A 27956-nucleotide genomic window follows, 5' to 3' on the forward strand; every position below is an offset into this window, starting at 1 on the left:
ATTTCCAATGATGCATAGCCAGGATTTCTAGGGATGCAGAAGAAACAGGGAGGGAGAATCCACAGGAAGGTGGGCTGCAAGGGAACATGACCATGGTCCTCAGCTGGGAGACAACTCTGTGGTGAGGGCTCTGATGATGAGGAGCCTCTCTCTGGGTGACTTGGCCAACTGTCCACATTAAATCCCATTCTCACCCCTGCCATCTGGCAAACTGGATGTGACTTTTAAGAGGCAGAGCATCAAACTCTGACTTGGCCCATTTATTCTTTTCCAAGATGTCAGTTGTTGACGTATTTGTAGCCAAATAGGAGTATCTTAAAGCTGCAGAGAGAGGGAGGAAGCCTGGCAAATGCCGGGAAAGTGAAAACCTTGCCTGGACAGCAGGAGAGGTTTCTGAGTGACCTTCAAAAGCCCGACTTAGCACCCACCACTCACAGCCCTCCCTGCTTCTGAAGGGGAAGGTGCCATGCAGAAACGTGCCTACACCACACGGGGCTCTGTGAGCTCCACCACTGGGTTGCTGCCCAGTGCAATTTAACTTTAGCCTGGGCCCCAGGAGCCGATTGGAGGCGCCCAGCCTTGAATGTGAGGCTCCGTGGCTTTCAAGAGTCTTCGTGTATCCTTAGGGATGACCCGTCTGCAAATGACCAGGCCATGACCCCCTTCCCCTTCCACGTACCCTGTTGAACTGAGTCAGCCTCTCCATGGCGCTGGGGCAGTACTCATGCTAGAGGCTGGTCACCTAGTGGACAGTGATTAGACCCTGAGTCAGGCAAAATGAAAACACAGGGCTCTCAATCCGGGTGTGCAGAGGCCGGTGGAGTGGAGAGGTCCCCTGACTGAAATCCTGGGGACAGACGCCATACAGTTATACATGCCTACATAATTGTTCACAGGCTTCCCACAGAGGCCAGAATTATTACAGAAGTACATACGTTTGATGCAGAGAAAATGAAGGAAATGAAGGCCTCAACCAAAGCAGTAGGGCACTAAGCAGTAAAATAAAAAGTATAAAATCCAGCCACCCACCCACCCATTGCTCAGGGGCCTGGTTTCCTCTAGTGGATACTCACCTGGCCTGGAGTCCTACAGACGACTGCACGCCTCTCTACCTCTGAATCCCACTTTACATTGGGCTTATTTGCCCAGAAGGAATGCATTTGTCCTATACAATTTTTTAAAAGAAATACATTTTCCTTTTAATGAGAACCCTGTAAGCTTTACTTGACCCCGAAATGCAGTGGAGGTCCCAACCCAGGTACCATTTCCTCTGGACTCTGGAGTGTGAATAAGACCCAACTTGCTGGCACCTCCTCTCTGCAGGTCCCTGCTAGATGGTTAAGAGCATCATTTCACTTAATCCTCACACCTTCTGAGCTGTATTTTATTTTTAGCCCCATTTTACAGAGAGGAGATGGGTTCAAAGAGGAAAAACAAGTCACCTATAGTCACCTGGGCAGTGTGACTATCACTCCATACACCTCATACTCTTTAACATATGACAACAAAAAGTTAAAAATCCAAGATTCCATTTCTTGACTCCCAAAGTTCTGCTTTTGAATTCAGTGACATGACCCTGCAATCCAAGCCATGCAGGGTGGAGATTGAGCTCAAAATCCACTGCCCATGGGCTGGACCTGGGTGCAGGCAGGGAGAGGGCACTGCTGCCCACCACTGTCCCCAGCATGTACCTTTCCCTGGTCCAAGCTGGATGCTTCCCAGGTAATGTGCCCCCGTGAGAAGCAACTTCTTCCTGGCAGACCCAGGCTGTGTTTAAGCAATGGGTGCAGACTAGGCCTGCTCCTGCAGGTGAGGTCTGCCCTGGCAGCTGACATCTGGTGTCAGGATACCTCCTCCTCCTGGTCCTGGTCATCGGTGAGCGGGGAGGCAGGTGGTCGTCTCCACCAGGCGAGTCCTGCTTGGGTCCATGCTCAGGCTTCCTTGTACCTTCTCCCAGTGGGGAAACTGCGTCCTTTCATCAATCTCTAAAGAGGTCCCTACCTGTTTTAACAAGAGCCAATGCTGTCCAGGCTATTTGCAGAGTCTTTACAAATCTTTGCTTTGGAATCCCTCGAGAGAAAGAAAGATTCCCTAAACATTTTCTCCCCTACTTTTGAAGGGGCTCTCATCCAACATCCTCTCCACTTTCCTAAACCAAAGGAAAGACATTCTTTGCAATCCCTCTAATTAAGTTTGTTTTATTTTTCAATATCTGGTGGTCAATTTAGTTTAAGGTCCTTGGAGAATTTAAACTACATGGATTAAATAAAAGCAGCTGGAAAGTGGAGAATGTTTCAGCAGAGTTTTTCCCTCTCTTTTTAATTGGTAGCAGCACAATCTGTAACAAGGTGAGTCTAATTCTATTCTGCTGAAAGAGAAAGAAAGTTTTACTTTTATTATCCTTCCAAGAATATCTAGCAAATCGGCAGGGTTGGTGGATTTTTTTTGTGTTTTTCCCCTCTAATATAATGAAAAGGAGAAAAGCCCTAATTTCTTTCCATTTCTGAGGAATCATCAAGTGTGGAGGTCAAATGAGGAGATAGACATGTCCCTTGCATGAAGACTTTGCCTTACTCTGGAGTCCCGATCTTGGTATCCATTTTATCCAGGAGCACGGGCTGGCTTCACTGTCCCCAGCCATTAAAGCCAGCCTGGTCCTGCTCCTCTTGGAAGTGTGAAGCACATTCTCTCCTCCAGCAACTCTGTGACAGCTCCCTATTGGGGACAGGTGGGCCTCTGCTTTACATCAGTTGTTTCCTTGACCTCTGGGCCAGTCAATAACCTGTTTTCAAGGCCTCCCTTAAGCCTCACCTGCCCCACGAAGCTTCCCCGGACTAATACAAACTCATCAGACTACTCCCCTTCTATGAATTCCGCACAGTCCTGCACTGTTGGGCATAATTCTCCAGATGTGACCACAGCAGCATAGGCAGCAAGCTTCAAGCTTTCACAGACCTGTTAAAAACCATTGTTTACGTAGTCTCAGAGTTCTTATACTGATCAATTAAAAAGCAACTAGATACAGCTTTAATGGAAGGCAGCTTAGTAATAAGAATCAAAAAACTTTCAATTTCACTGGGCCTTTGACCTACCAATTATACCTCTAGGAATATATCCTCAGAGAAAAATTATATATGAAGAACGCTCATTAGAAATATTTATTACTTCTAAAATTTGGAAATAATCCAAGTGTCTAACAATAGGAAAATAGCTAAATAAATTATACAGCAGCTATACAATGGACTAGTCTACAGCCATTAAAAATATTACATATAATATTTAATGACACGGAAAATTATTCAGGTTATTTTTTTAAGTAGAAAAACAGACTTTAAATTAATGGCGAATTTTACTTTTAATCATACAATATACATCTTTGATTTATAAAAGTCTAATGCTATTTTATATTTTTACTCTATTATCATTGAATTAGCTGTTCTTTGTTCCTTTGAATAGCAAAAGAATTACCAACAAAACTGCAGAAAATCACTTCTGCCTGGGGCAAATTTAGGGGTATATAGCCATTCAAGGATTCTTTCTTTGTAGTTCATCTACCTTCTGCCGACTTTATTAGAGACTGATGCTTGATATTGCCTGTGTGTGTGTGTGTGTGTGTGTGCGTGTGCGTGCACACGTGTGCTTAGTTGCTTCACTCGTGTCTGACTTTTTGAGACCCTATGGACTGTAGCCTGCCAGGCTCCTCTGTCCATGGGACTTTCCAGGCAAGAATACTGGAGTGGGTTGCCATGCCCTCCTCCAGGAGATCTTTCAAACCCAGGGATCAAACCCGTGTCTTTTATGTCTCCCTCATCGCAGGCAGATTCTTTACCATTGAGCCACCTGGGAAGCCCCAGGATATTACCTATTGCCTGGCAAACCAAGGCCCAAGTGAGAATGAAACCTGATGTCTTCCTGAGTAAAGACCATACTGCATCTTCCCTGTTAAGGTCTAATTTTGGTCAAGGGGTGAAAGTGTGTATTGAGTCAGGTCTACGGTTCCAATTCACAAGATAATATTTTGATTTGCCTTTTGTCCCCTCACTTGTATTGGTGAGAGCTGCAGCTACTGACCCCTCTTTTGAGTCACACACATACACACACTTCTATTGCTAGTGCTCAGTTTCCCAGCTACTGGAAAGAGAATCTAACGTTTCTTTTTCAAAGGTCAAGTCTATAAGAGTTATTAATTTCCTGTTTGAGCTAATTTGAAGAATAGCCTTCAGAACGGAGAGAGGAGGAGGTGGCATTCTATAACAGTGCCTCCCTCTCCAGGGCTCCTGATGAACAGAAGTGGGTCTTGGGAGGTGAATGCAGCAGTGTCAAGGACCTCAGGGCATAGAACTTCATGGCTTCTGGCTTCTCAAGGAAGCTTCAGAAACAGTGGGTTTTCTATGCTCCATAAAGCCTGCCTCAGTTAGTAACTTTTGGACACTGATGGACAGACGAGTGCCATCGAATTCATGCTTTTTAGAGAACAGGAGTTTTTCTTTGCCATGCTGTGCAGCTCATAGGATGCCAGCTCCCTGACCAGAGAATGAACTGGGGCCAGGGCAGTGAAGGCTCAGAATCTTAACCACTAAGCCCCTAGGGAACTCCCTAGGCAATTGGGGGTTTCTAAGCCTGGCAGGGAGGGATCCATCCTACTCCTATCACAATTCCTTCATCTTTTTATGCAAGGAAGATCTGCCAGACTCCACTGCTCATGTGAGTACCAGCCCCAACCATGGCTCAAAGAGGATTTTAGCAACACTTCCACGCCCCCTCCCTCAGGCAAGTTTTTAATAGTTCTTTCCCCATCCTAACCAAGCTTCCAAAGCCAGGGGATCAAAAGAAATAAAGGCTCTGGGGGATCAGACTTTAGAAATCGAATTCAATTCAAATCACCTTTGTTGAATTCTTGGGGCTGCATATATGACTAGGACATTGCATTTTCTAAAGAAAAAGCAGTCTTTAGTGTAATAACCTCAAGATATCTGTCATATGCTTTTTGGGGGAAAAAATAGCACATATATATACATATATATATGATAATACCATTTTTAGACAAATAGACACATCTATGTATAAGTAAATAATAGTATATACATTTAAAAATTTGTAAGAACACAAAACATGCTATTAATATAATTAGAAAGGGAGGACTTATTTTATGTACTTTGTTTTCTTTTTTTACAAGCAAAAATTACTTCTTAATAAACATTTAAATTTTTTAAAAATAGAGACTTTGGAAGAGTTTCATGAAAAATAAAAGTATAATGAAACACACTAGAATACTCAGAACTTTAAGTTATTTTAGATTTAAAATTCTGTAATTGATTCATTTTTTTTATTCATCCCACACATATTTTTAAACATCTCTGTTCTCAGCATTTTATTACTAGGTGATTTTAAAAGTTAAAATGGACTGGGTCAGGGGAGGGTAGAGGGAGCAGAAAAGAACCAAAAAGGAAGGCCAAAGAACTAGAAGACAAGGTCCTTATGCTTAAACTTAACAAAATTCATTACATCCAAGCATCGATCCATCTCCTCAGTGAATATATACTACTTGCAAGACCCTATGCTAAGTACTTCAGGGTATAAAGAGTTTAGAAAAATCACTCCCACCTGTAACAATTCTGCCATCAGGGCCCTAGAATGTTTGCCCTATGCCATGGACACTGTAGTGCACCTCCCAAAGCCACCTTCATCAGAAGATCTGCAGTTCCGGCGGCTGGAAGGCAGCCTTTCAGTTGTCAGTTCCTTCAGGGATGCCCTCAGCTCCAGAGAGCCGCCTGCCCAAGTTCTGACCCCTCCCCTGTGGCTGATACCCAATAACGGACTCTTACAGGAGTATAAAGGCCCAGACATCTCAGCCCAACTTGGGAACACTCTAAGGGGATGTTCTACATCCAGAGCACCTGTGGAAATGGCTGAGTCTATTGCCAGGTCTGCAGTAGCTTGGCTTCTCCCTCTATCTATTCTCTCCCATTTTCCACAGGTGATGATATCAAAGGCATTCCTTAATAAACATCCTTTTCATTAAATTCCCTCTCAGAGTCTGCGTCCTAGGGAATCCAATCTGCAACACACTAGCCCTATAAAATCCAATATTTACAGAAAATCTTAGAATAAGTCAGATTCATCTACTTGGCACTAGTCTGGCCAGGGTAGTTACAGAAGCAGTATTGTGTAGGGCAGGGGTAGCAAACTATTCTGCAAAGGGTCAGACAGTCGGGCTTTGCAGGCCACAAAAAGTTTCTGTTGCATATTCTGTATGTGTGTGTGTGTTTAAGATGCAAAAATCATTCTTAGCTCACTGGCTGTAGAATAAACAGGCTGCCTGCCAACAGATGGTAGTTTACTAACCCTGGTGTAGAGCATTAAGAGCACAGACTTGTTAGGAGATTGTTCTCCAGGGGTCTCGTATTTTTCACCTCTAGCAAAGTAGAGGTGTGAATAACATTGTCCCACACTTATCTTTTTAAGCATTTTGTACAGCCTACAGTCTGGGAAGGTACAGCATCTCCCTCCACAGAAGAGGTCAGGCATACTCTGCCTACTGTAAGAGAGAGCCACTTAGGTGACACGGAAAACAGAGTCCATAAGTCTCTCTTGGCATCAAGCCCATTTCATATTTTTCCAGAGTGTACTATGCCTCCTTCCCCACCCCCTTTCTCATGTGTCTTCATGAGGGAGCATGTTTCTGTCCCCTCTGCCCCCATCAAGAATCTCAGATTTAATGTCAGTGGAAGCCTAACAGAGAAAAGAAGTATAGACCACGGTACTGTAGAGTGTGTGCAAGTTTTATAACTTATGTAAAATAAATACATTGTTATTTGTAAAGTGTAGGCCTACGAATACAGGTAAAGAAATACTTTGCTAAGGTCCCAAAGCTACTCACACCTTCCTTCTATTAACTACACAAGAGGACCCATTTGGGCTCCTTCCCAGAACTCCGGAACCAGAACCAGTTTTGAGGGCAGGGTGAGCAACACCACTACCACCCCTTTCCTGATTTAAGAAACTGAAAACCTGGAAGACTGGGCCTCTTCATGATGGGCTGGTGCCTAATCAGTGGTCCAGGGGGATCCCCACATCTGCTGGACCCCGAGGCCTGTGCTCTTTCATATAATAGTGACCTCGCTGATCATTTCTGATCGAATCAGGATCATCTGGGGGAATTTTAAAAAAAAATGTGGTTGCCCAGGGCCCACCCCAGGACCAAGTCAATAAGAAACCCTGGAGATCAGGTCTGGGCATCTATGTTTTTGTTTTTTAAAAAAACCTCCCTGGGGTGGTTCTCAAGTGCAGCAGTATTGAGAGCCACTGATCTCTCTGTCCCTGGGAAGACCAGTTCCTTCAAGACCTGGAACTCGCCCACAGCCCCCAACCACAGAGGGGAAGGGAAGGCTCACTGGTGCCCGCCTGTTCCACTCTAACCCCTACACAGAGCAAGTTCACTGGCTTCCTGGGTGTCTGGGAAGCTGCCAGTTCTGGGCCTGCCCGCTCTGGCCAGGGCCCTGGAACAGAAGACGCGAGTCCATGCACCGCCAGTGGCACTCAGGCTGCCACCTGCCAGGAACATTCTGTGGCTTAATATTTCTGTCAAGAAGGTGATCAATAAAAATAGTATCTGCTCAACAGAAAGAGCAGCTATTACAATGCCACGATGCCTGGGGTGGAGGCTGGGGGCTGGGAGCTTACTCACAGGGCCAGACAGAAAGAGGCCCCATTTGGGCTCCTTCCCAGAACTCCTCCGGAACCAGAACCACTGCTCTGACTCTGCAGTTATTTTCCTCTTCGTGCCAAGTAGGACGCAGTGTGGGGTTCTGGGAGGGATGCCTGTCAGGCTTCAGGGATTCCAAAGCCCAGCATCCAGCAGAGGGATATCCAAGCTCCTTGGCCACATCCTCCTCTGCCTCCCACCTGGTGGTCATTTCACTGCTCATTAGCACCTCCTCCAGAAGGTGAGGGGTTGAGGAGGTGAAACTCAAACCCAGACATCCTCCTGCCTGTTAGCAGCGCTTATAAAAGCCTCGACAGAGGCGCAGATGAAGGCAATTGGCAAGAACCCCAGCCTCAGGCATCCCAGTCCCACAGATGCCCGGGGCCTGGCATTTACTGAGCACTTCCTGTCACTACCAGGGCCTGGCGTTTGCTGAGCACCTCCCGTAACCACCAGAGCAGTAGCTGATGGTGTGGGAGGCGCTCGGGAGTCCAAGAGGTGCTTTACCTCTTGGGCTCATCGCTTCAGAAGCAATCCTCCAGCAAGCCTGTGAGATGTGTACAGTTCTTGTCTTGACAGATCTGGAAGCTGAGACTGGGAGAGGCCAGTGAAGTCTGTTCAAAGGTCACACAAACCACAGAGAGGAAGTCTACCAGGAGTGTGAATTCAGACGGAAATCAGAGTCCAGATGCTATAGGCCTTACTCTATCCCTCTGGTTTCCTACCATTCACTCTCCCTGTGAGGTTCAAGGTCTCCACTCCCAAGGGATTTCTATCCAACAGGAAAGGAACGTCATTCTCAGGTTAAAATTTTAAAACCCTCAAAACCCAAAAGGAAAGTAATGTGTGAGAGTCATAGCTGCTGAGAAGAAGAGAATGAGGAGAGGGAGCCTGAAGGGGCAGCATCGGAGATCTGTTTGGAAAGGGGGTGGCATTTGTGTGGATGGAGATCAGAGGAGATTCTAGGCAAGGACTGGGGAGGAGGGGGTGGGAGGCCCTTCAGAATGACAGGGGCCACGGTCAGGTGAGCAGTGGTGGGGCCGAGGCTGGCCTGGGGTGACTGAAGCGCCTGCGGCTGCCTGGCAACTCTGAAGGCCAAGCAGATCAGGTCCAAGTTGGGGCTACGCTCCAGGAAGGCCACAGGGACAAACATGGGTGGAACAGGTTGAAGGGAAAACGCACAGGAAGCAGGAGCAGTCCCACTGCCGCCATGGTCCAGACTGAGCCAGGAGGGAGAAGCTGGGAGAACAGAGTGGCCCGACAAGCAGAGAAATGTCCTGCAGAAAGAATCGTCTTTGTTTATGGAGCCTGTAACCAGCTCCGGGGAGTGCCTGTAAAAAAAGGCTACTGGGCTTCCATGAGGTCCGGTTACCCTGTTACAGCATCAAAGGGGTTATTAGTTTTTGGTCCTCAGATGGCTGATATATCTGTTCTGGGATTTACAATTTTTCTTGGAATACTCAAGTTCCTGGAATTCTTAAAGATTTCAAATCCTTCAGCAATAATTTTTAAACATTAAAATTTTCTCCAGGAGCCCACCTCTCAGGTCTCTCTCCTTGCCTGCCAGTCAAGAGGCAGCCGTTATGTAAACGACTTGCCCCCATCAAGCTGATCCAAGAGTCCAGTCCATAGACTGGCCAGTGACTTATGGGTGGCTGGGAGCAAAACACTGAACTGGGCTAATCAGATTCTAGCTCTTGAGAATTTGATCTGGCAAATATAGAGGAAATCAGGCACCAATATGAGCTGAAGTTGAAAAGATGTGATGATGGAACAAAGAACAGGGGAGGGACCATTATGGGCAAAGAGGAAAACAAAGTTATGAGGCAGCAGCTTAGGTCCATGTATGTCCCATCAGTAAATCCTCTGCTTCTGGTTTTCACTCCCAAAGAATACCTCCTCAAACTAAAAACCTATTAATTACATCCTAACCACAGTATCCCCTAACATAGCATGGGCTGAGCCCTACTCAAGACACCAGCTTTTCTCAGACCTGAATGTGAAAGGAATCCTCTGGGGATCCTGTACAGATTCTGATTCGGCAGCTCTGGGCTGGGGCTGGGCTTCTGCTCCCAGGTGATGCCATTCCTGCTGGTTCCAGGTCCATAAGAACGAGATGACAGGTAACTGTTGTTACTTGGGAAGAAAGAAAAACCTAAATCAAAGCCAACAAAGACAGATTTCCATCCTGTCCAAAAGATAAGCAGTAAAGAGGCAAAGTCAGTGATACTTTCTAGCCCTCCTTTTCCTTTCTATTGCATTTAGAAATAGAGTGGATGTAGATGGTCAAAATACAGGACCAAGGGCCTCTGACATTTCAGTATACTATAATATTTGAAGCAATCATTAAAAATTAAAAAAAAAATAGAAGTCTTAGGTTTTTAAATAAATCTGTACTCTGGCATCAATAAATTCCATCATTTTGCTAAATGGATTGGTTTTGAATAATTTTTATGACACAAGAAACTGTTAGAGTTCACCAGAAGGCAGTATGATGGAAGCTGGTAATCATTCTAAACTCAGCAAGAATTCCCTGGCAGTCCAGTGCTAAGGAAGGGCTCTGTGCTTTCACTGACGACGACCTGGGTTCAATCCCTGGTTGAGGGACTGAGATCCCACAAGCCAAGAAAACAAAAAGGCTTATATGGTCTAACTCAGGAAGTAAGCTTCCTGCTCCATCATTTCCATCAATGCTGCTTTCCACTGATGCTAAGTCTGGGATGTGTGTTTTGCTATTGAAATTAGAAGGCTAATTCTTGATTGAATGCAAACCTCATTTTCCGTGTACATATTTTCCTGTTTTAACTGCAAGGTGGATTAAACTGCACACCCTCTTCAAACACCAAACAGCCCCACTGGAGCAGAGGTTAATAGTGAGATGGGAAGTACAGGGAAGAAAAGGGGTACGTTACTGAAAATATGAAAGCCAGCCTTGGAGCTGGTTTAATGAAATCAAAAAGCATAAGATAAATATGTGAGCTCTAAAAGTATCCAGTAGACTACACACTTACTTATCTGAAGGGGGGAGAAGGAGGGTTTTGCCTTAGTGGTATTATCATCTGGGTGAGAATCTCAGGCAAGGGGTCTTTTAGTCCATTATGGTTTGTGAGCATTTACTGCCTGTGATAAGCTGGGAGCCTCACCATGAACTTTTAGTGCTTCAGGTAGAGTGATCACAGCTTTCCAAACTGTAAATTACTTTAGCAACTACTCTGGACAGACCGAAGTAAAACAGGAGACTCAAGCTGAGAGGACCGCTTCTTATTCTCCCTGTGTCCTGGTGCTTATCTGCATGGGACATTTGGGTAAAAGCAGGCTTTCTGCCATCCCCCATCCCTAATCTGAGCAGCCTTTTTAGTTGGATTTTGAGTAAACTTCAAAGCCCTCTGTCAGTCATGCAGTACATGCACACGTGAACAGAGCTCACCATGACGATAAACACAAGTGCGTACTGGAGGCTTAAGCACCACATTTCACGTTTTTAAACTACTTCTCTTGGCCTTCCTAATCTACTTCTTCACTACTCAACCAACTCGTTGAATCAATCAATAACAGGGTCTTTAATCGATAAGGTTGGTACAAGGGTAAATGCTTTAAAATTTCACTAAGATAATGAAAAAGTATACAAACTATATAAACCAGACCTTTCACGTCTGGGACATAAAACAGTTTTAAAGATGTTACATTGATCATGTCCTCTGGATTTGAAATCAATGCATCTTGTACACTACACAGTTTTCCTGAGGAGACACCTGGACAAAATATTTGAAAATGGAGCTGAATCGTATTGACTATCTTCCATGGGTCAGATGCTTTATAGATACTCTTTCATCTCATTTATTTCTCCCCAAAGCCCTCTGAACTGCTTTTCCATTACAAAGTTAAGAAAACTAACTTTAGAAATGTTAACATGCTAATTGTTGGCAATGCTGGTGTTCCAATATAAGTCTGCCATACTCCAAGGCCACTGTTCTTCTCCTTTCTAGGTATCATTCCAGATAAAGGCAGCCCTCTCTTTACTGCTCTCTTCTCCCCTATTCCTGACTCCTGTCTTTTCCTGCCTCCACACAGTAGTTCTGTTTTAGTTTCCATAGCTCTGTCATTTACTCTAGGATCATATTTGTCTGCCTAAATAGTCATTTGTGCTTCCTCTCCAGTAACTAGGAGGCTTATAGGTAGCTAGAAGCAAAGATGCATGGATAATCTTCACTGGCTATGCTGTGCCTCTATTCACAATTTAACAGATGTAGGGAACATGCAGAGGTTCCTATAGTTCTGTGGTAGCTCTTCACACCTTTCTCACATCTCTAAAGCCAAACCTCTTCACCAGCTGACTCTAAGCCTGGCAAAGCTTGACTGGAAAGAGCCTGAGGAAGACGATGGTCAGACAAGGTACTGAACGACCTGTCAATGCTATGAAACAAGCTAAGATGAAGGGATATGCTTATAAATATATCTCTATGTGCTGAAACAAACAAACGTTTCATTGTCTCTTTAAGATGCATTCCTAGGAATGAAATGACCGGCTCAAAGCATCTACTCTGTGAAAGCACTGTGCCATGCACTGCACATATCTTGTCTTTTTAAAGCCTTTCAACACCCCCATGAGGTAGGCACTATCATCACCCCTATTTTAAGATGAGAAAATGGAGACTGAGGGAGGCTGTCACCTTTCCAAGGCCACACACTAGGACATAGTAAAGCAGGGATTCAAACTCAGGCCTGATCTCTTATGGCCCAACGACCCTGCCTCACTGTTGCTGTGTTAAAAGGTGCAGAAGATGAGTGGAATGAAGGATGGCTTTCATCATTATTTTCAGAAGTTAGGTTATAAGTTTGTAAAATAAAGATGGGGTTTTAAACCTATTTCAGTCATGTATGTGAACCCAGGAAAAAGAGACTAAGCAAAGCTTCTGACTTTCTGCTACAATGGGTTTCTGTGTCCGCTAAGCTTGGTGATTAGCCAAGCAGCATTTCAAACTAATGGGCCTATGAGTCCAGTCGAAGTGCTCACCTGCCAGCATCCAGACACAAGTCACTCTGGGACATTGACTGAGTATCTGCTATAGGTCAGAGCCTGTGCTAGTGGCTTTACATGTGTAACTGGCTGTTTAGAGGGGCTTTTCCTGATGCCGTAGAATTGGTCTTGGGGCCCTTAAAAACAGGGGCTAAGTGTTGTTTCGAACTCAGGAGAGCTTCTGGAGCTGGGCATGGGGCAGCACCCATACAGTACCCCAAGGCTTCCAGAAACCAGGCAAACCAGCCCCACTGCAGCCAGTCCCTTCCCTCCAATCGCTCCCGCTCAGAGCCCACAACAGCAGAGCCCATGGGAGCTTTGGCTTCAGCTCTCTTCCTGGTGAGCCAAACAAAGGGGAATGTCAGAGTATTACTAATAAAAACTGGGGATGCTTATAACAGAAAACTGGTATCTCAGCAATTTGCTCATTTATTCATTCATTCTCCCTATAGATGCAGTATTTAGTGAGTCTATACTGTGTGCCAGGCACCGCACTGGATGCTTGGGACACACGTGACAGCAATGGCTCTTGCCCACGTGGAGCTCCATCTGGACATCTGCTCCGGCACTAGCCGTGCTGGCCTGCCTCAGGCTGGCCTGAGCTGGGAAGAAGTGAACTGGAGAGTGATGTCTATAGAGAAGAGGGGGAGAAGGAAGGGGAACAGCCTGGCTTCCCACCGTGGGGTGTCTAGGATGCAGGTGTTGCCCAGACTCCTGAAAAGCAGGTTCCTGGAGCCTTCTTATCAGTACTCACGTAGAGGGTTACTCTCAGACAAGCACACCTGCCTGAAGAGGCTGTCAGGTATATTCCCATGTAGAAGATGAGAGAGATGTAGAAAGGGGCAGGCTGGAAGGAGATTCTTCCTATGAAGGAATACTGTGGGGGTGTGGATGGGGGATGGGGGTGCCAGAATGGGGGAACCGCAAGGCCTTCCAAGGCCCCGTATATGTTCTCTTGAGAGATACAGAATGCACGTGAGCCAGCTTTCCTAAGGAGTACAGGTGACTTGCTTGGCCTCAGCTGGATTGCCCTGCAACCCTTTCCCTAGCAGTCTTCACCAGCAGGCACCTCAAGACCTTCTCTTCCTCCTCAGCCTAATCAAACCCATCTGGAGAAACAGAGGGCATGGCCTCCCTTTACACCCTCCATCCATCTGAATTAGCTGGACAGGACCTGGAGTCCTGGCCAAGTCAGTATGAAATTGTCCCCGGCCTCTCTCCTAACACTTACCAGAGCTGGAGCATTTTTTTTTTCAGAGTGGAATGTCTCCAAGGTGACATTTATAGGAGTGTGCTGATTAGGAAGCAGGGTAAGGCTGAGGTCCTTGGCCTTGACAAGGCCAGACACAAAGGCTGAAGGTTATTATTTAAACTCAAGTTCCCAACTAAGCAAGTTAGTGTCACCAATGTTTACAATACTTAAAAAGCATCTTGCATAAGCATAAGGATGCTGCTGCAAGCCAAAGAAATAGACCACTGCCCACCATTAATTCACTGCCTTTTTGGAAGGTCACAGGTGAAAACTTTCAATATCATTTCATTTTCTTTAGGGACTGTTTATTTTCCAAGTTATCCTTTGTCTCTACTGAGCTGCCCATTTGTTATCTATTCAAGGATCAGAGTAAGCAAAGGTTTTCTTTTGACAATTTCTTCACTCCAAAAGATATTCTTGATTACTGATAGCAAGGTAATTACTTATTATTCTGAAAACCAAAAGTAAAAGTACAGTTATATTGATCAGAGGCTCTTTTCTCTTTGGGAATATCAGTCTTGCCCACTTCTCAAGCAGAGGGCTGCTAACTAGCAGATTTTATTTAGAACGTGCGCTTAAACTGGCCCAATTCTTTCCTCTACTGTTCCCATTTCTCCATAATGGTAGGCTCTGGAAGGTAGGCTCCATGGGGTCAGGGCTTTTGTCTGCCTTGAGCACTGGTGGAGGGAAGCCTGGTCCATAGAATACAGCCTGGCTCTAAGGAGGTCCTCCAGAAACACTGGTAGGTAAATAAATACCTGTGGTCTGAGTCTGCAGTCCAATGTTACTTTTTCTGTGATCATTCACATTAATCCTCCTTTACCTCTCAAATAACATAGAAAGGGAGGAAAACCTTTTTGTAACCTAATTTTAAACTCATAACCTATGTCCTTCATTATACCCTTCACCATTTAGAGCAAGCAAAACAAGTCTTAGGTCATCATTTTCCCATTAGCTGTGGACAGAAAGTGTTCACTTTATATGAATATTCTTTCCCTTTCCCACAAAGTAATTACCTAAGATTTCTAGCTTTAAAAAAATGGTGTAATTTCCAACCTGGAAACAGCATTGCTCATTAAGGTTGAAAAAGTGACTGGGGCTAGCTGAATCCTATGCAAATCAGTCCTGATGAGCCCTTAACTAATCTGTTTACAAACCAGACCTGCTGGACAGGCCTCACTGATTTTCTATCAAAGCAAAGCACTGCTCTTTATGGGCATCTGGCTGTCCCTGAATGGGGAGTTTAAACATAGACTTTTTCCTTCAAAGTAAGATCAAAGGCTTTATTACTCTTAAATGAGTGCATTATTTCCACTTACTACCTTCTTGTTTGCAATTTGTGTTTATTAACAGCACTGTCTCAGGTTTACTTTGTGAATTACTTGTTTCTGAAAACAGTATGGCAGTTTTATGGACCACAGTATACATTTGTGGAGATTATGTAGCATATAATACATAGAATGGCCCATCAGATAGGACATTAGGCAAAGAAAATTCTCCGCAAAGATGACAATACCTGACCATGCAGAATTCATTTATGATTTCTTCTTTTTTTTTTTTTCTAAGAGGAAACCATCTGGCATAACAGGGCTAACATAAGAAAAGATTCCCCAACTCTAAAGAGCTGGAGATTAGATAACTCTTTGACTGCCTTAAGGAGAATTTTCTTTGAAGTTTTCATTTTATTTCTTCCAAAGAGAACAAGCACACCAAGCTGTACCATAGATGAGCGATGCCATCGGTACTGTTCCAGGACAAGCACAACCAGAGACAGAAGAGAACAGACTGTTTTCAAAACCCGAAAATGCCAGTGTGTGAGTAGTAGCACTGCGGAAACCCCTCTTTCAGAGAGTCCTTCAAGCCCGCAGTCTCCCTGGGGCTCCTGGCGGGAGGACAGGCGTGTCTGCCCTCCTTGGTCCTAACACGGAGATTAGAGCCTTGTCCTTCACTCCCACCCTCCAATTCATCTCAGGAGGATGAAGCTGCCAAGAAAATTGCATCTTTTAAGATTTGTGGTGACACGGGAATACAAGCTCAAGGGTGTCACTGACCTATAAAAGGGGCCAGACTAAACTGCTGTGAGTGCAGTGCAACTCAGGGAACAGGCAACCTCGGGAGGGGCAGCTTTTAATGCCACTAGTTGGACCAGCCAGAAATTAAATGGGATGGCTGGGAAAGGCCATAATCAGGGATCAAGCCACTGTTCAAAGTCATATCAGTTTTTAATAGTGGAGTGTTTTTTTTTTTTTTTTCTGGACACTGAAGCAAGCATAAATTCACAAGGATAAAAACACATTGTCAGAACCCCACGGTCAGACCCCAACCAACCCAAATGAGTTGGGCTGAAAGTGGAGAGGCAGACAACAGAGAAACTAAACCATCGTAAATCTCTTTAAAAGTCTGTTCGTGCTTATCACTTTCTAAGCGTCCTTGATGGCCCAGGTCTGCCATTGCAATATTGAAAAAAAAAAAAAAATCAGCATGCATTAAACACCATGTCAAAAAAAATTCCTGCACACACAGACAGGATCAGAAATTACATTAGAGAGGCTGGAGAAATAAGACATTCATACAGCAAAGCTTCAAGCACGAAAATTTTTACTGAAGACATTATGACTCCTACAACTCAAAAGAGGAAACTGGTTCTGAGAAATAGCGCATTAGGGTATAACTGCACAGTGAACTATGCTCTTAATGAACGTTTGCACTGTCATCTGTAACATGGTACACATATTTGTGTGCAGAGGCACACAATACAAAGACTCTCTCCTTCTTGAGCAGTTTGCTTTATCTTTCATTCCTGGGTAATGTCTGTCTCCTGACTGGCTTGTTAACGTTAACTGTTTGCATCTCCCTTGTCTAAAATATGGACTTTTCATCTCTGAGACAAAGGGTCAATTTTAGGCAAGAGGAAAAGACAAATAAATGAGTTAAGAGTTAACTAGTAGAGCATACTTACATTAGCACAAATAAGCTATCAGGTCTCCCTAGTCATCTCGGCTCATTAAAGAGGCAAAACTAAATCAAGCAAGGAGAATGAATCATGTTTGGCACTTATAGAGAGCAGGCTTGGGGTCAGGGTTAAGGTCATTAAAAGGAGGAGAGGGGAATGAAAGCTACATTTGCTCTTTGGGGTCTCTGAGATTGGAACTCAAATGTGAAATTTCTAGAGGAAGGCTTCAAATTGTCTAAAATTACCATAGAATATTTCAAGTTCCAGCCATAAATGGAATGAAAATTGAATGCAACAGGCACAAAACAAATGTGAAAGAACAGTGAATTTGATATCATCTGAGCTGTGCTCAGAGGGGCTGAGAAGCACCATCTGGAGGCGAGTTAACCATTTCAGGGCACAAAGCTATCTCTTCATGGCGTCAGGAGTCATCATCTACCTCTAAAAGGCCCAGACCATTCATTTTTATAAGGAGATGTGGCAACAATTATACCCAATATCCTCTGACTTATAGGGAAAATAATGGAGGATTTTTTATTTTCTGATTTGACAACCTTCAGTGAGAAGTTTTCTACTGTAGGGTACCGTCTGGTCCTGAAACAATATTTGTTCTAACCTACAAGAATCCCAACTCTCAAGCATTTTAGGCATTTATCATTTTTAATGACCACAGCAAATGCCAAATTTTGTCCTTTTGAAGATAAAATGCTACACTCAAAAAGTCACGGGATTTACATATACAGCCAAGGCTGAGAAACACACCCCAAATCTGCCCTTTGATTTTATGAGTCTGGCTGTGAGGGAGGTTTCCATAGTGTTTCCCTCTGCCAATGTCATTATTTGAGAGAGGCCTGCCAAAATGCAGCTCAGAGCTAAGCTCAGTGTGTCAGGCTTATTCAAGGGGCTCATTCTAGACGAGCTCTCTTGCCGTCTCTTTACCAGGCATGACGGACTATCATTAATAAAAATGTATTGATCTCTGAATCTATTCCCAGCTACAAAAAAACCCTAATAAATAAGATGCCTATATGAGCAATAAATAATCCCTGACCAGACAGAGTCCAAAAACTGTCAGAAGCACGTGCCTTACATTTTCCTAAACCCTTAACTAAGAGGAATCAGAAATTTAGAGCTAAAACCAACCCTGGAGATCAGTGCAATGCCCTCGTTTTAAAGAGAAGGGAACTGAGCCATGATGCTGGACAGGTGAATGCTGACCCAGGTCTCCTTTCTGCCAGCCAGGGGCAACTTTGGGAAACAATACACTGAGGCACTCCCGACAGGCTGCTCGAAAAGTGCTTCGGCTTTACTGTATTTTCCTATTAATGTTCTCCAAGAGTCGAATTCTAGTCTGAATGAAGAAGTCATCATCCCTTTTAGGTATTCTTGAATTATTAACTGATGAATACAATTAAATAGTAAAAGGTCATCTTCAATCTCTCTGCCACTGACGAAAGACGATTCCCCATGCGCACCGGCGAGATAGACATGCTGGTTTATGGGCCTGACACCTTGCATGGAACGTTACAAATCTCTATGATGTCCTTAAGCTACCACTTCAATTGAACTGAAAGATGGCTAAAAACCCCACTCAGGCAGACAACTCCCCATTGGTTGGCCGTTTGAGAATGCTCAAGGGGGCAGTTACTGTGGCTGAAGCTGGTGGTAACCTGTGAAGTTTCCCTGAGCAGCAGCAGGCTTCTGACAGTAGCCCGGGTAGGATTTATGCACATGGATAATGCAACCCCATTCTCTGCCCTTTCTCCCCCAACCCCCATAGGAAGCGGATAGATCACACGCATTTCAGAGTGCTTAGAAAACAAGTCAAGATCAAAATCCCTGCACTAAGATTGCCCAAGGGTAGACCCAGACCATTTGAGGTTCCCTTAAATAGGGACCCAGCAGTGGCCTTGCATATGTTCTCTCATCATGGTTTCAGATCCCCAGAATAGCGAGAGAGTCTCTGAAATACCTAACTCTTCAAGGATCCCTTGAATAAATCAAACCTGTGTTATTATGAAATTCACCTTATGCCTCAAGGTCTAGGCTGCATGATAAAAAAGATCACATTTGGAATTGCTGTACTCCATAAGGTGGAAGATGTGCATGCTTTATCTGCATGCAAGTTGATGTTTAAAGTACGTTCACATGAGACTAAAGCTTGCTACCCGAAATGCGTATTTTGATTGCACAAGTTCTTAGGTCAAATATCATAAGCTAACCTTTTGACTAAGAAAATTGTGTAAAAGTTCCACACTCTGCAAGTGTCTAACAAACTGCATCATTTATAACCCAAAGGAAAATAAACTTGATCCGCCAAGGAAGAATCTTTCAGGAAAAAGTTCATGCAGATCATAGTTAACCTAATGCAAATGCAATGCCGCTGCTTCCACTCACTCGGTCTTCTATTGAGCTCTTATTTGATGCCAGGTGCTGACCTCAACACAGGGACTCAAAGCTGAATAAGATACATTCTGTGCCCTCAAAGACCTAACATTCTGTTTAGAAAACAGATGAGCAAACCAGCAAACATAATGTAAGAGGAAAGTCCTATGATGTAGGCTGGATCAACAAAGAGCTATAGAAACAGGGGAAATGACTCAGCCTGAGGTGGCCAAGGAAGGCCTTTTAGATGATACGGTGCCTGAGCCAGTGGGTCAGGAGTGTAGGAGAAAGGTATTTCAGGTGAAGGAAGCAGCATGTGCAAAGGTCCCGAGGTGTGAGAAATGTGGCATGCTTGGGAACCGGCAAGTGCTGTGGTTCACAAGCTGGGGCCCACAGGGTGCCATAGAGGAAACAAAGGGCGACAGTCTGGTGAAGTAAGACAGGAGCCAGAGGATGAAAGGCCTGACTCCCACACCAAAGGCTTCAGGCTGCATTTGAGGCTCAAAGGTGTTAAAGCGAAAGTGAAAGTGATAGTCACTCAGTTCTCTTTGTGACTCCATAGACTATACGGTCCATGGGATTCTCCAGGCCAGGACACTGGAGTGGGTAGCCTTTCCCTTCTCCAGGGGATCTCCCCAACCCAGGCATCAAACCCAGGTCTCCCAAATTGCAGGCAGATTCTTTACCAGCTGAGCCACAAAAGGTGTTCTGCAGGGAATTTTAGCCTTCCACTTCTCCTGCAGTGGGGGAACAAACAAATTGGGGAAGAACCAGATTGGTGGCTAAGAAGCAGCTGCAAGTCTACAGAGTCAGAAAGATGAGTGGTTGCTTAGAGTTTGGGGTTAGGGCAAGGAGAGCCTGGCAAGTGACTAAATGAGATTTGAGGGTGGTGGTGATGGCTAAGGGTCACTAAATCATACATTTAAAATGAGCAAATTTTATTGTACGTAAATTATACCTCTGTGAAGTTCTTAGGAAAAAAAGAAGTAACCACAAAGAAACCCAAGTATTCTAGACAGGAATCCATGAGGGTGTGAAGCAGGTATGAGAGATTTAGAATCTGCTTTGGAGAATGGGTGGAGGAGAGAGCCTCAGGGATGCTTCCTGGGAATCTGGATGGACAGGGACAAGGAGAAGAAGCAGGTCAACAGGGGAGGATGTGGGGCTCAGGCTTGATACACTGAATTTGAGGTATTTAGGGAATACCTGAGCAAGGCTTCTCAGATGCCCATGATTGACATCAGCGTGCATTAGTAGTCTGCTCCTCTTCATGGCCAGTCCTCCACAGCATGGATACACCACGGTGTGTTTATGCAATCGTCAGTTGAGGGGTGTTTGGATTACTTCCACTTTTTGCATATTATGAATACTGTTGCTATAAACATTTATGGTCAGGTTTTTATGGAGGTGTATATTTTAACTTTTTTTGAGCGCTTTCTAGGAGGAGAATCACTGGATCACATGGTAACTCCATGTTTAACCTTTCAAGGAACTGCCAAACCATTTTCTAAGGTGGATGCACCGTTTTACAGTCCTGGCAGCAATGTTATGAGGGTTCTACTTCCTCCACATGCTCGTTAACACTTGCAATTGTCCTTGACTCACGTTTTGTTTCAAGTTTCCAAAAGAGCACTTAATACTAAGCTACACTATTGATGATAACTTTGTAGATGAGAAAGCTGATGATCAGGAGGGTGACTGATACAGATAACGCTTATAGGTCACTGAAGTCCTTTCCAGCACTAATACTTATTCTGTTGAAAAAAAAGTATAATTTTTAATTATATTTAATTGTAGTATTTAACTGCAATACTACTCTATCCTTCATATAAGATGCTGGCAGTTTGACACATGATTTTTATGCTGGTTTTTAGTTTTCAGAGCTCCATCCATGCCTCTACCTTTCTCCTCTCACTACTCAAAGACCCCACTTAGCAAGCATCCTCTTTTGTGCATCATTACTTTACCCCTCTCTGATCATTTCACCTCCGTCAGCATAACCCTATAACACCTCCCATCCTAAAAATATAATGAAACTTCCTTTGACCCCATGTTCCCTACCAGTATTTATCCCATTTGTCTTCTTTCTATAGCAAAACTTGAAATTTGCCTCCATTCATTTCTCTCTTCCCATTCCCAATCTTATTTTTAACACTCCACCAAAACACTTGTCAGAGTCAACAATGACTTCTATTTTGCCAAATCCAAATGACTAATTCTCATCCCTTATATTACTCAACTTGTCAGTAGCTTTTGATACAAATAAGCATTCTCTCCTTATAGTGAGTCTTGCATTTGGCTTCTGGGACACTGCTCCCATTTTTTCCCCTACCTTACTGGTCATTCAGTCTCATCTGCTGGTTCTGCCTCATGTTCCAACCATTAAAACCTAGAGTAAGATGGGGCTCGGTCCTTGGACCTGCTTTTTCTCCACTTAGATGTCTATCATAAACTCCTGATTTTTTCTCCTATACCTCTCCCAATCCTCCCTAAATTCTTCTCCCACAATCTTGTTCTCATAGTACATGGCCACACCTTTCTTCCACCTTCTCCACCAACCTTGGAGTCATCCTTGACTCCTTTTCTCTCTCCCCATCCATCTTTATGTTTAGAATCTGACCACTTCTTGCCTCTTCCATCTTCATCATTCTGGTCCCAGCCACCATCATTTCTCACCTGGATTATTACCATTGCCTGCCTGGTCTCCTTGCTTGTACCCTTTCCCCAGTAGTCTGTTCTCCACACCACAGCCAGAGGGATCCCTCTAAACCAAACTCTTTCATGTGCTGGCTGTGATTTAGGTTGTTTGCACAATGGTCCCATACTGCCCCCTTCTCCGTGTCCACATCTTATGCAACCCCTCCCATATTGACTCAGGGCTTTGCTAGGTGACCTGCTTTAACCAATGGGACAATACAGCCATAAAGCAAGCAGAGGCTTGAAAAAAGCTTGTTCACTGGGACTTGTCCTATGTTGCTGCTGGGAACCTTCTGCCACCAGGTCAACAAACCTGGATCTTCCCAAAGGATAAGTGACCATGTGGACAAAAGCCTCAATCATTCCTGCTGTCCCTGCTACATGAGACCAAACCACAGCTGCCAGCTCCAAATGAGTTAGCCCAGTCAGAAGAATAACATAGCCCACGTTGAGAATCTTAAAAAATAATAAATGCTTGTTATTTTAAACCACTAAACTTGGCAGTTTATTGGTTACCTTTCACTTTTGCTAACTGACATGCTACGTTTCACTCAGAATAAAAGCTACCATCCCTACATAGCCTCCAAGGTCCTACACGATCTGGTTTCCCTGTCTATGACATTTCACAGTTCTGGCCTCCTTAGTCCTCATGTATCTTATGCTGTCCTAACTCAGGGCCTTTGCACTTTCTGTTCCCTGTGCCTACAATGTTCTTTCCCAGATACCTATATGGCTTGCTCCCTCGCTTCTTTCCTATCTCTGCTCAAAGGCCACACTGCCCTTACCTGCCTAATAAGGTACCCCTACACTCCCCATCCATCTCCCTCACCCAGCTTTATTTTTCCTTTTAGTTCTTATCATCTGACATACACATTCAACACTTATTTCTTGTCTCTCACACCTCCTCACATATACACCTAAGAGACACCAGAATTTATGGTCTACAAGGGCAGGACTTTATGTTTTGCTCATCACTGGAGCCCTAGCACTTACAATAATGCCTGGAATTTCTGATCACCAGGAAAACGATTAAAGTAGCAGTACTTTGCTAAATCTGGTGTCTAGGTATATGGCCTGGAGTATTTCTAGGGGCTGTGATGGGGAAAAAAAGCAACTGTGCTGCCTATTGGGACATAATTACATCTACTGCAGGCCAAATTCCTATAGTACCCACGAACCAGAAAACAAACAAAGACTCATTAAGGATGCAGGCAGAGGGGAGGATGGGGGCTGCCCACTGGCCAGTTCACACTCAGTTCCTTTTGACCTGCCCTCCCTTCCCCTCATCCCATCCTTTCCCCATTAGTCGACAACACCAATCTGTCAGGTCATTTGACTGTTCACCAAAAAGGTTAGGAAGACACAAAAACTCCAAGGAAGTATTATCAGCATAGAAATTTATTTGAATTCAAAATAATATGGTTATATTTAGGATAATGTAATAATTATCTAAAGCATATATCATTGGCTCTGAAACAGTTCTAAAGAAGTCATTCTTCTGAAGTCAAAAAATATGTAGTAAGAATGTACAAGGAAGCAAAAATATATTTAAAAAAAAAGTTTGCTGAGTATTGGGAGTTGTTACAAGAGGGGCACACTGAGATACTATAACAGGGTCCAAATTACATAACATGCAGCAAGGCATTCTCTTGCTTTATCAACTCTTGGAAAATAAACCATAACCTCAATGCAAGACCACCACCACTGGGTTAACAGGATGAACTTCCTGAGGGACACAGGGAGTAATTCACTATACTTTCCCTTTCCCTAACTCATTTCCTCATACCAATTTCTTCTCCTTCCTTGAGGATAGGTTTTATCCTGTTGAAAAAAATTGGTCTTATTTGTGAAAGTGAAAAGTGGAGTAAATAATATCCTGATTGAAGTAGGCAACGTTTCAGCTGAAGATGCTCAGGAATCAAACTTTTGAAAAAGGTCAGTTGGCTAGCTAGCAGAGACCATCAGTGGCTTGCAGAAAAGGAAAAAAAAAAAAAAAAAATTCAGGTACTAGGTGTTTTCTAAATAGATAAAAACAATAAGCAGTTAAAAATGGGTGAAAACTCCCAGGGTTTATTGTGACCTAGACAATCAAAAGCAGACAGGTGACCTCTGATTAAGCCCATTTACTTGTGAAGTGAGCTATAAGTGGCTCCAAGAGAGTTTGGTTTCCAACAGTGTCCCCAGCCAAAGGGCAAGTTCAGAATGCCTCCTCCTCTCGTAGAAACTGGAACACGGATGAGAAGTCTTTTTTTGAGTAGCCTTTTGCACACATCATCCTGTAGATCTGATGGGCTTGACTGCCCAGAAGGATTGGGCTCTTCGTGCTGGTGGCAGAGTCTTGTGCTAATCCCAGATCCTAAATCAAACAAGGGTGGAGGGAACACATTGAGGCTGTGCAGTTAAGGCTCACTTCGGAATTGTGGCTCCTAATGCTTGGGTTTCAAAGAAGAAAAAATGAAATCTGAAAAAATAAGATACTTACAAGAATGACGTTAAGTTATCCGTGTGTGTGTGTGTCTATAAATATTTGATAAGTGCTATCTTACAGCTACAAAACTGCTCCAGAGACAAACCTTGATTTCTGAGTGTCCTCTCCACTCCTCCACAAAACCTATCTGTTTTGACTCTGGACAGGTATGTTCCTATCCAGAAGAGACCACATAGAGAAATGCTTTTTCACATCTGCAGAAGCCTGTAAGCCTAAGACAAACCCCAATATGAAATTAAGCATGATGAAATTATCAATGATGAAAATATCCATTCAATCTCTTAGCACATATTTAAAAAATCCTGTGTGCTAGACACTGTTCTAAGTGCTGGTGATACGTAGTCATAATAAAACCAAGTCATTATTCTCAGGAACTTAATGTCCAGTGTGGAAGACAGACAGGAAAACAACTGCTGAACTTCCAGATAATGACAAGTGATGAGGAAAAATAAGCAGGGTAAGGGGTCAGGAAGTCATACATAGCAAGGGGTAGAGTGGAAGGAAGAGAGTTCTGATTGATGAGATGTTTAGGGAAGACCTCCCGAGGTGAAGACACTTGACCTACGATGTGAATGTGAGGGGGCAGTGAGCTGTTTGGAGAGCTGGGGGAATAAAGTTTCAGGCGGGTGGAAGAGCAAGGGAAAGGCCCCGCAAGAGGCATAGCTTGGATGTTCAAGAAACAGTAAGAAGGCCAATGAGACTGAACTAGAGTGAGCAAGGGGCTGGGGAGGGTAATGAACCTGGGGATGGGCAGAGGTGGAACAAGAAAACTTTATGATGTTTGGTGAGAAGGCTGGATTTTCTTTCAAGTGCAATGGACAGTCAGCATCACATCAACCCTTTAACATCTCTGAGAGCTAATGCTTCATTCTGAGAGTTTTAGAAAACTTATGGTTGTTTAAAAATAGACAAAAGCTAACATTATAAATTTTTTACAGTTAAACTGTGGTGAATGATATCTTCTACTAAGAACAGAATCTTGTCCCACCTTGAAATATGTAGGGTAAATGGAAGACAATGAAGGCATGGATAACTGAAATAATATTCCCCACATTTCATTTTATTTGTGATTATATAAGAGCTGCACAAGTGGCAAAACCGACTAGATTGCCTTCTTACTGTTACCATCCTCATTGCCTCATCAACAGAAAAGTCAACAAGCAATGAAAAAGGAGGCAAGATCAGGACCATTTGTATTCTTTGAGGAACATTCTTGATAAATGAGCAGTTATGGATACCATCCATTCAAAGGAGGAAATGATTCAAAGAAAAAAGAAGAAAAGTTTAAAGAATGGGTTAAATCTCTAGCTGCTTGGATATGTATGATGCTATAGGTGTTAACATGATTTTGTGCTTACTTATATATTTTCACATGCAAACACATGGATTTGGAAAATCTACTTAACCTAAAACTTGTCTATAACTACTCACACATTTAACAAATGTGGGTGAATAAGCTACATTATTGCTTATACCTGGACAAGCAGATAATCCTCTTGTCAACATCATTTTGCTGCATATCTGCAAGATGCATTTATTTAAAATGACAGGAAATCGGCATAGAAAGACTGCCTGTAATTTTTAACCTAGAAATATAACTAGAATATAAAAACTTAGAGTAAACATAACATATTGAGGAGAACACAACATTATTGAGAAGGAAAGTCTATTAGAGGTTTTCAAATGGGCAAGTAAATATCCCAAATAAGAGCTAATAAAACCAAAAAAAGAAAGCTAAAATAGCTTTGCTGGCTGCTACCTCAGAGGACAGACATTCTAAAAAGAGAAAGGTGATTTAGTCTATAAAACTCTAAGTGGTTTGTCTGTCCTGAAATGTAAGAAAAGAAGGCATGCTTTGAAGTCTGTAACATGTAATCTAAAACAAACAAATGCCCCACTTCACTAATCAAATAAAAATATTTATGAATTCATGAGCTCAGTGGGTGGTTCAGGGGAAAAAATAAAACAATTGCAAAAGTTTTCAACAAATTAATGAAGGACCAAGTCACTGCATTTTACAAGGAGACAGGTACATTAAGTAAGTAACAACAGTGGTCATGATATTCCGTAAGTTGTTCCTTAGAGGCCATCAGAAACAGACTTTTAGGTTGAGGAGTTTTTGGATGTTCTAATTATGTTCTGATTATATACACACCCTATATTAGAATTTTATGATGTTAAGAAATAAACATATAAGCCTCTACTTTAAGAACACACTAACATTATCTCTCCCAACATAATATGATCTAATAGCAGTCAAGCAAAATATCTCCTAGTAAGTTAAGACCTTGTCATGGTGAAGGGGCTTGCATAACTCAATGAAGCTATGAGCCATGCCATGCAGGGCCACTCAAGATGGACATGTCATAGTGCAGAGCTCTGACAAAATGTGGTCCACTAGAGGAGGGAATGGCAAACCGCTCCAGTGTTCTTGCTGAGAGAACTCCATGAACAGTATGAAAAGGCAAAAAAGATATGACACAGAAGGAGGAGTCCCCCAGGTCAATATGCTACTGGGGAAGAGTGGAGAGCAATTACTAATAGCTCCAGAAAGAATGAAGCAGCTGGGCCAAAGTGGAAACAACGCTCAGTTGTGGATGTGCCTGGTGGTGAAAGTAAAGTCTGATGCTGTAAAGAACAATATCGCATAGGAACCTGGAACGTTAGGTCCTTGAATCAATCAAACTGGACGAGATCAAGCAGGAGTTGGCAAGAGTAAACATCAATATTTAAGGCATCAGTGAACTAAAATGGATGGGAATGGGCAAATTTAATTCAGATGACCATTATATCTACTACTGTGGGCAAGAATCCCTTAGAAGAAACAGAGTAGCCTCATGGTTAACAAAAGAGTCCAAAATACAGTACTTGGGTGCAATCTCAAAAACAACAGAATGATCTCGGTTTGCTTCCAAGGCAAACCATTCAACACCACAGTAATCCAAGTCTATGGCCCAACCACTAATGGTGAAGAAGTTGAAGTTGACCAGTTCTATGAAGACCTACAAGACCTTCTAGAACTAACACCAAAAAAAGATGTCCTTTTCATCATAGGGGACTGGAATGCAAAAGTAGGAAGTCAAGAGATACCTGGAGTAACAGGCAAGTTTGGCCTTGGACTACAAAATGAAGCAGGGCAAAGGCTAACAGAGTTTTATCAAGGAAAGACACTGGTCACAGCAAACACCCTTTTCCAGCAACACAAGAGACAACTCTACACATGGACATCACCAGAGAGTCAATAAAAATAAGATTGATTATATTCTTTACAGCCAAAGATGGAGAAGCTCTATACAATCAGCAAAAACAAGATCAGGAGCTGATTGTGGCTTAGATCATGAGCTTCTTATCGAAAAATTCAGGCTTAAATTGAAGAAAGTACGGGAAACCACTAGGCCATTTGGGTATGACCTAAATCAAATCCCTTATGATTGTATACAGTGAAGGTGATGAATAGAT

General features: G+C 43.4%; 1 protein-coding gene and 1 long non-coding RNA gene across 3 annotated transcripts in view; both read right to left on the reverse strand.

The window, feature by feature from the left end:
• Positions 1 to 1366: 1366 nt before the first annotated feature.
• LOC147374135 (uncharacterized) lies at positions 1367 to 18290 on the reverse strand. The gene is made up of 2 exons (XR_015162475.1): positions 5605 to 18290; positions 1367 to 2955 (listed from the first exon to the last, which is right to left on the reverse strand). It is a non-coding gene; the product is annotated as an uncharacterized LOC147374135 (long non-coding RNA).
• Positions 18291 to 23389: 5099 nt separating this feature from the next.
• The window catches only part of HIBADH (3-hydroxyisobutyrate dehydrogenase), a 108755-nt gene continuing 104188 nt past the window's right edge, over positions 23390 to 27956 (reverse strand). For both annotated transcript variants that reach the window (XM_086396383.1, XM_086396382.1), the window contains exon 8: positions 23390 to 24365. In XM_086396383.1, coding sequence (XP_086252509.1) covers positions 24207 to 24365 — 159 coding nt within the window. In that variant the 3' untranslated portion in view covers positions 23390 to 24206. The remainder of the gene's footprint in view (positions 24366 to 27956) is intronic.

This window comes from Bos grunniens, chromosome 4, assembly GCF_055505025.1.
Source record: "Bos grunniens cultivar Pamir isolate PY7600 chromosome 4, Bosgru_T2T1.0, whole genome shotgun sequence".
Taxonomy (NCBI): domain Eukaryota; kingdom Metazoa; phylum Chordata; class Mammalia; order Artiodactyla; family Bovidae; genus Bos; species Bos grunniens.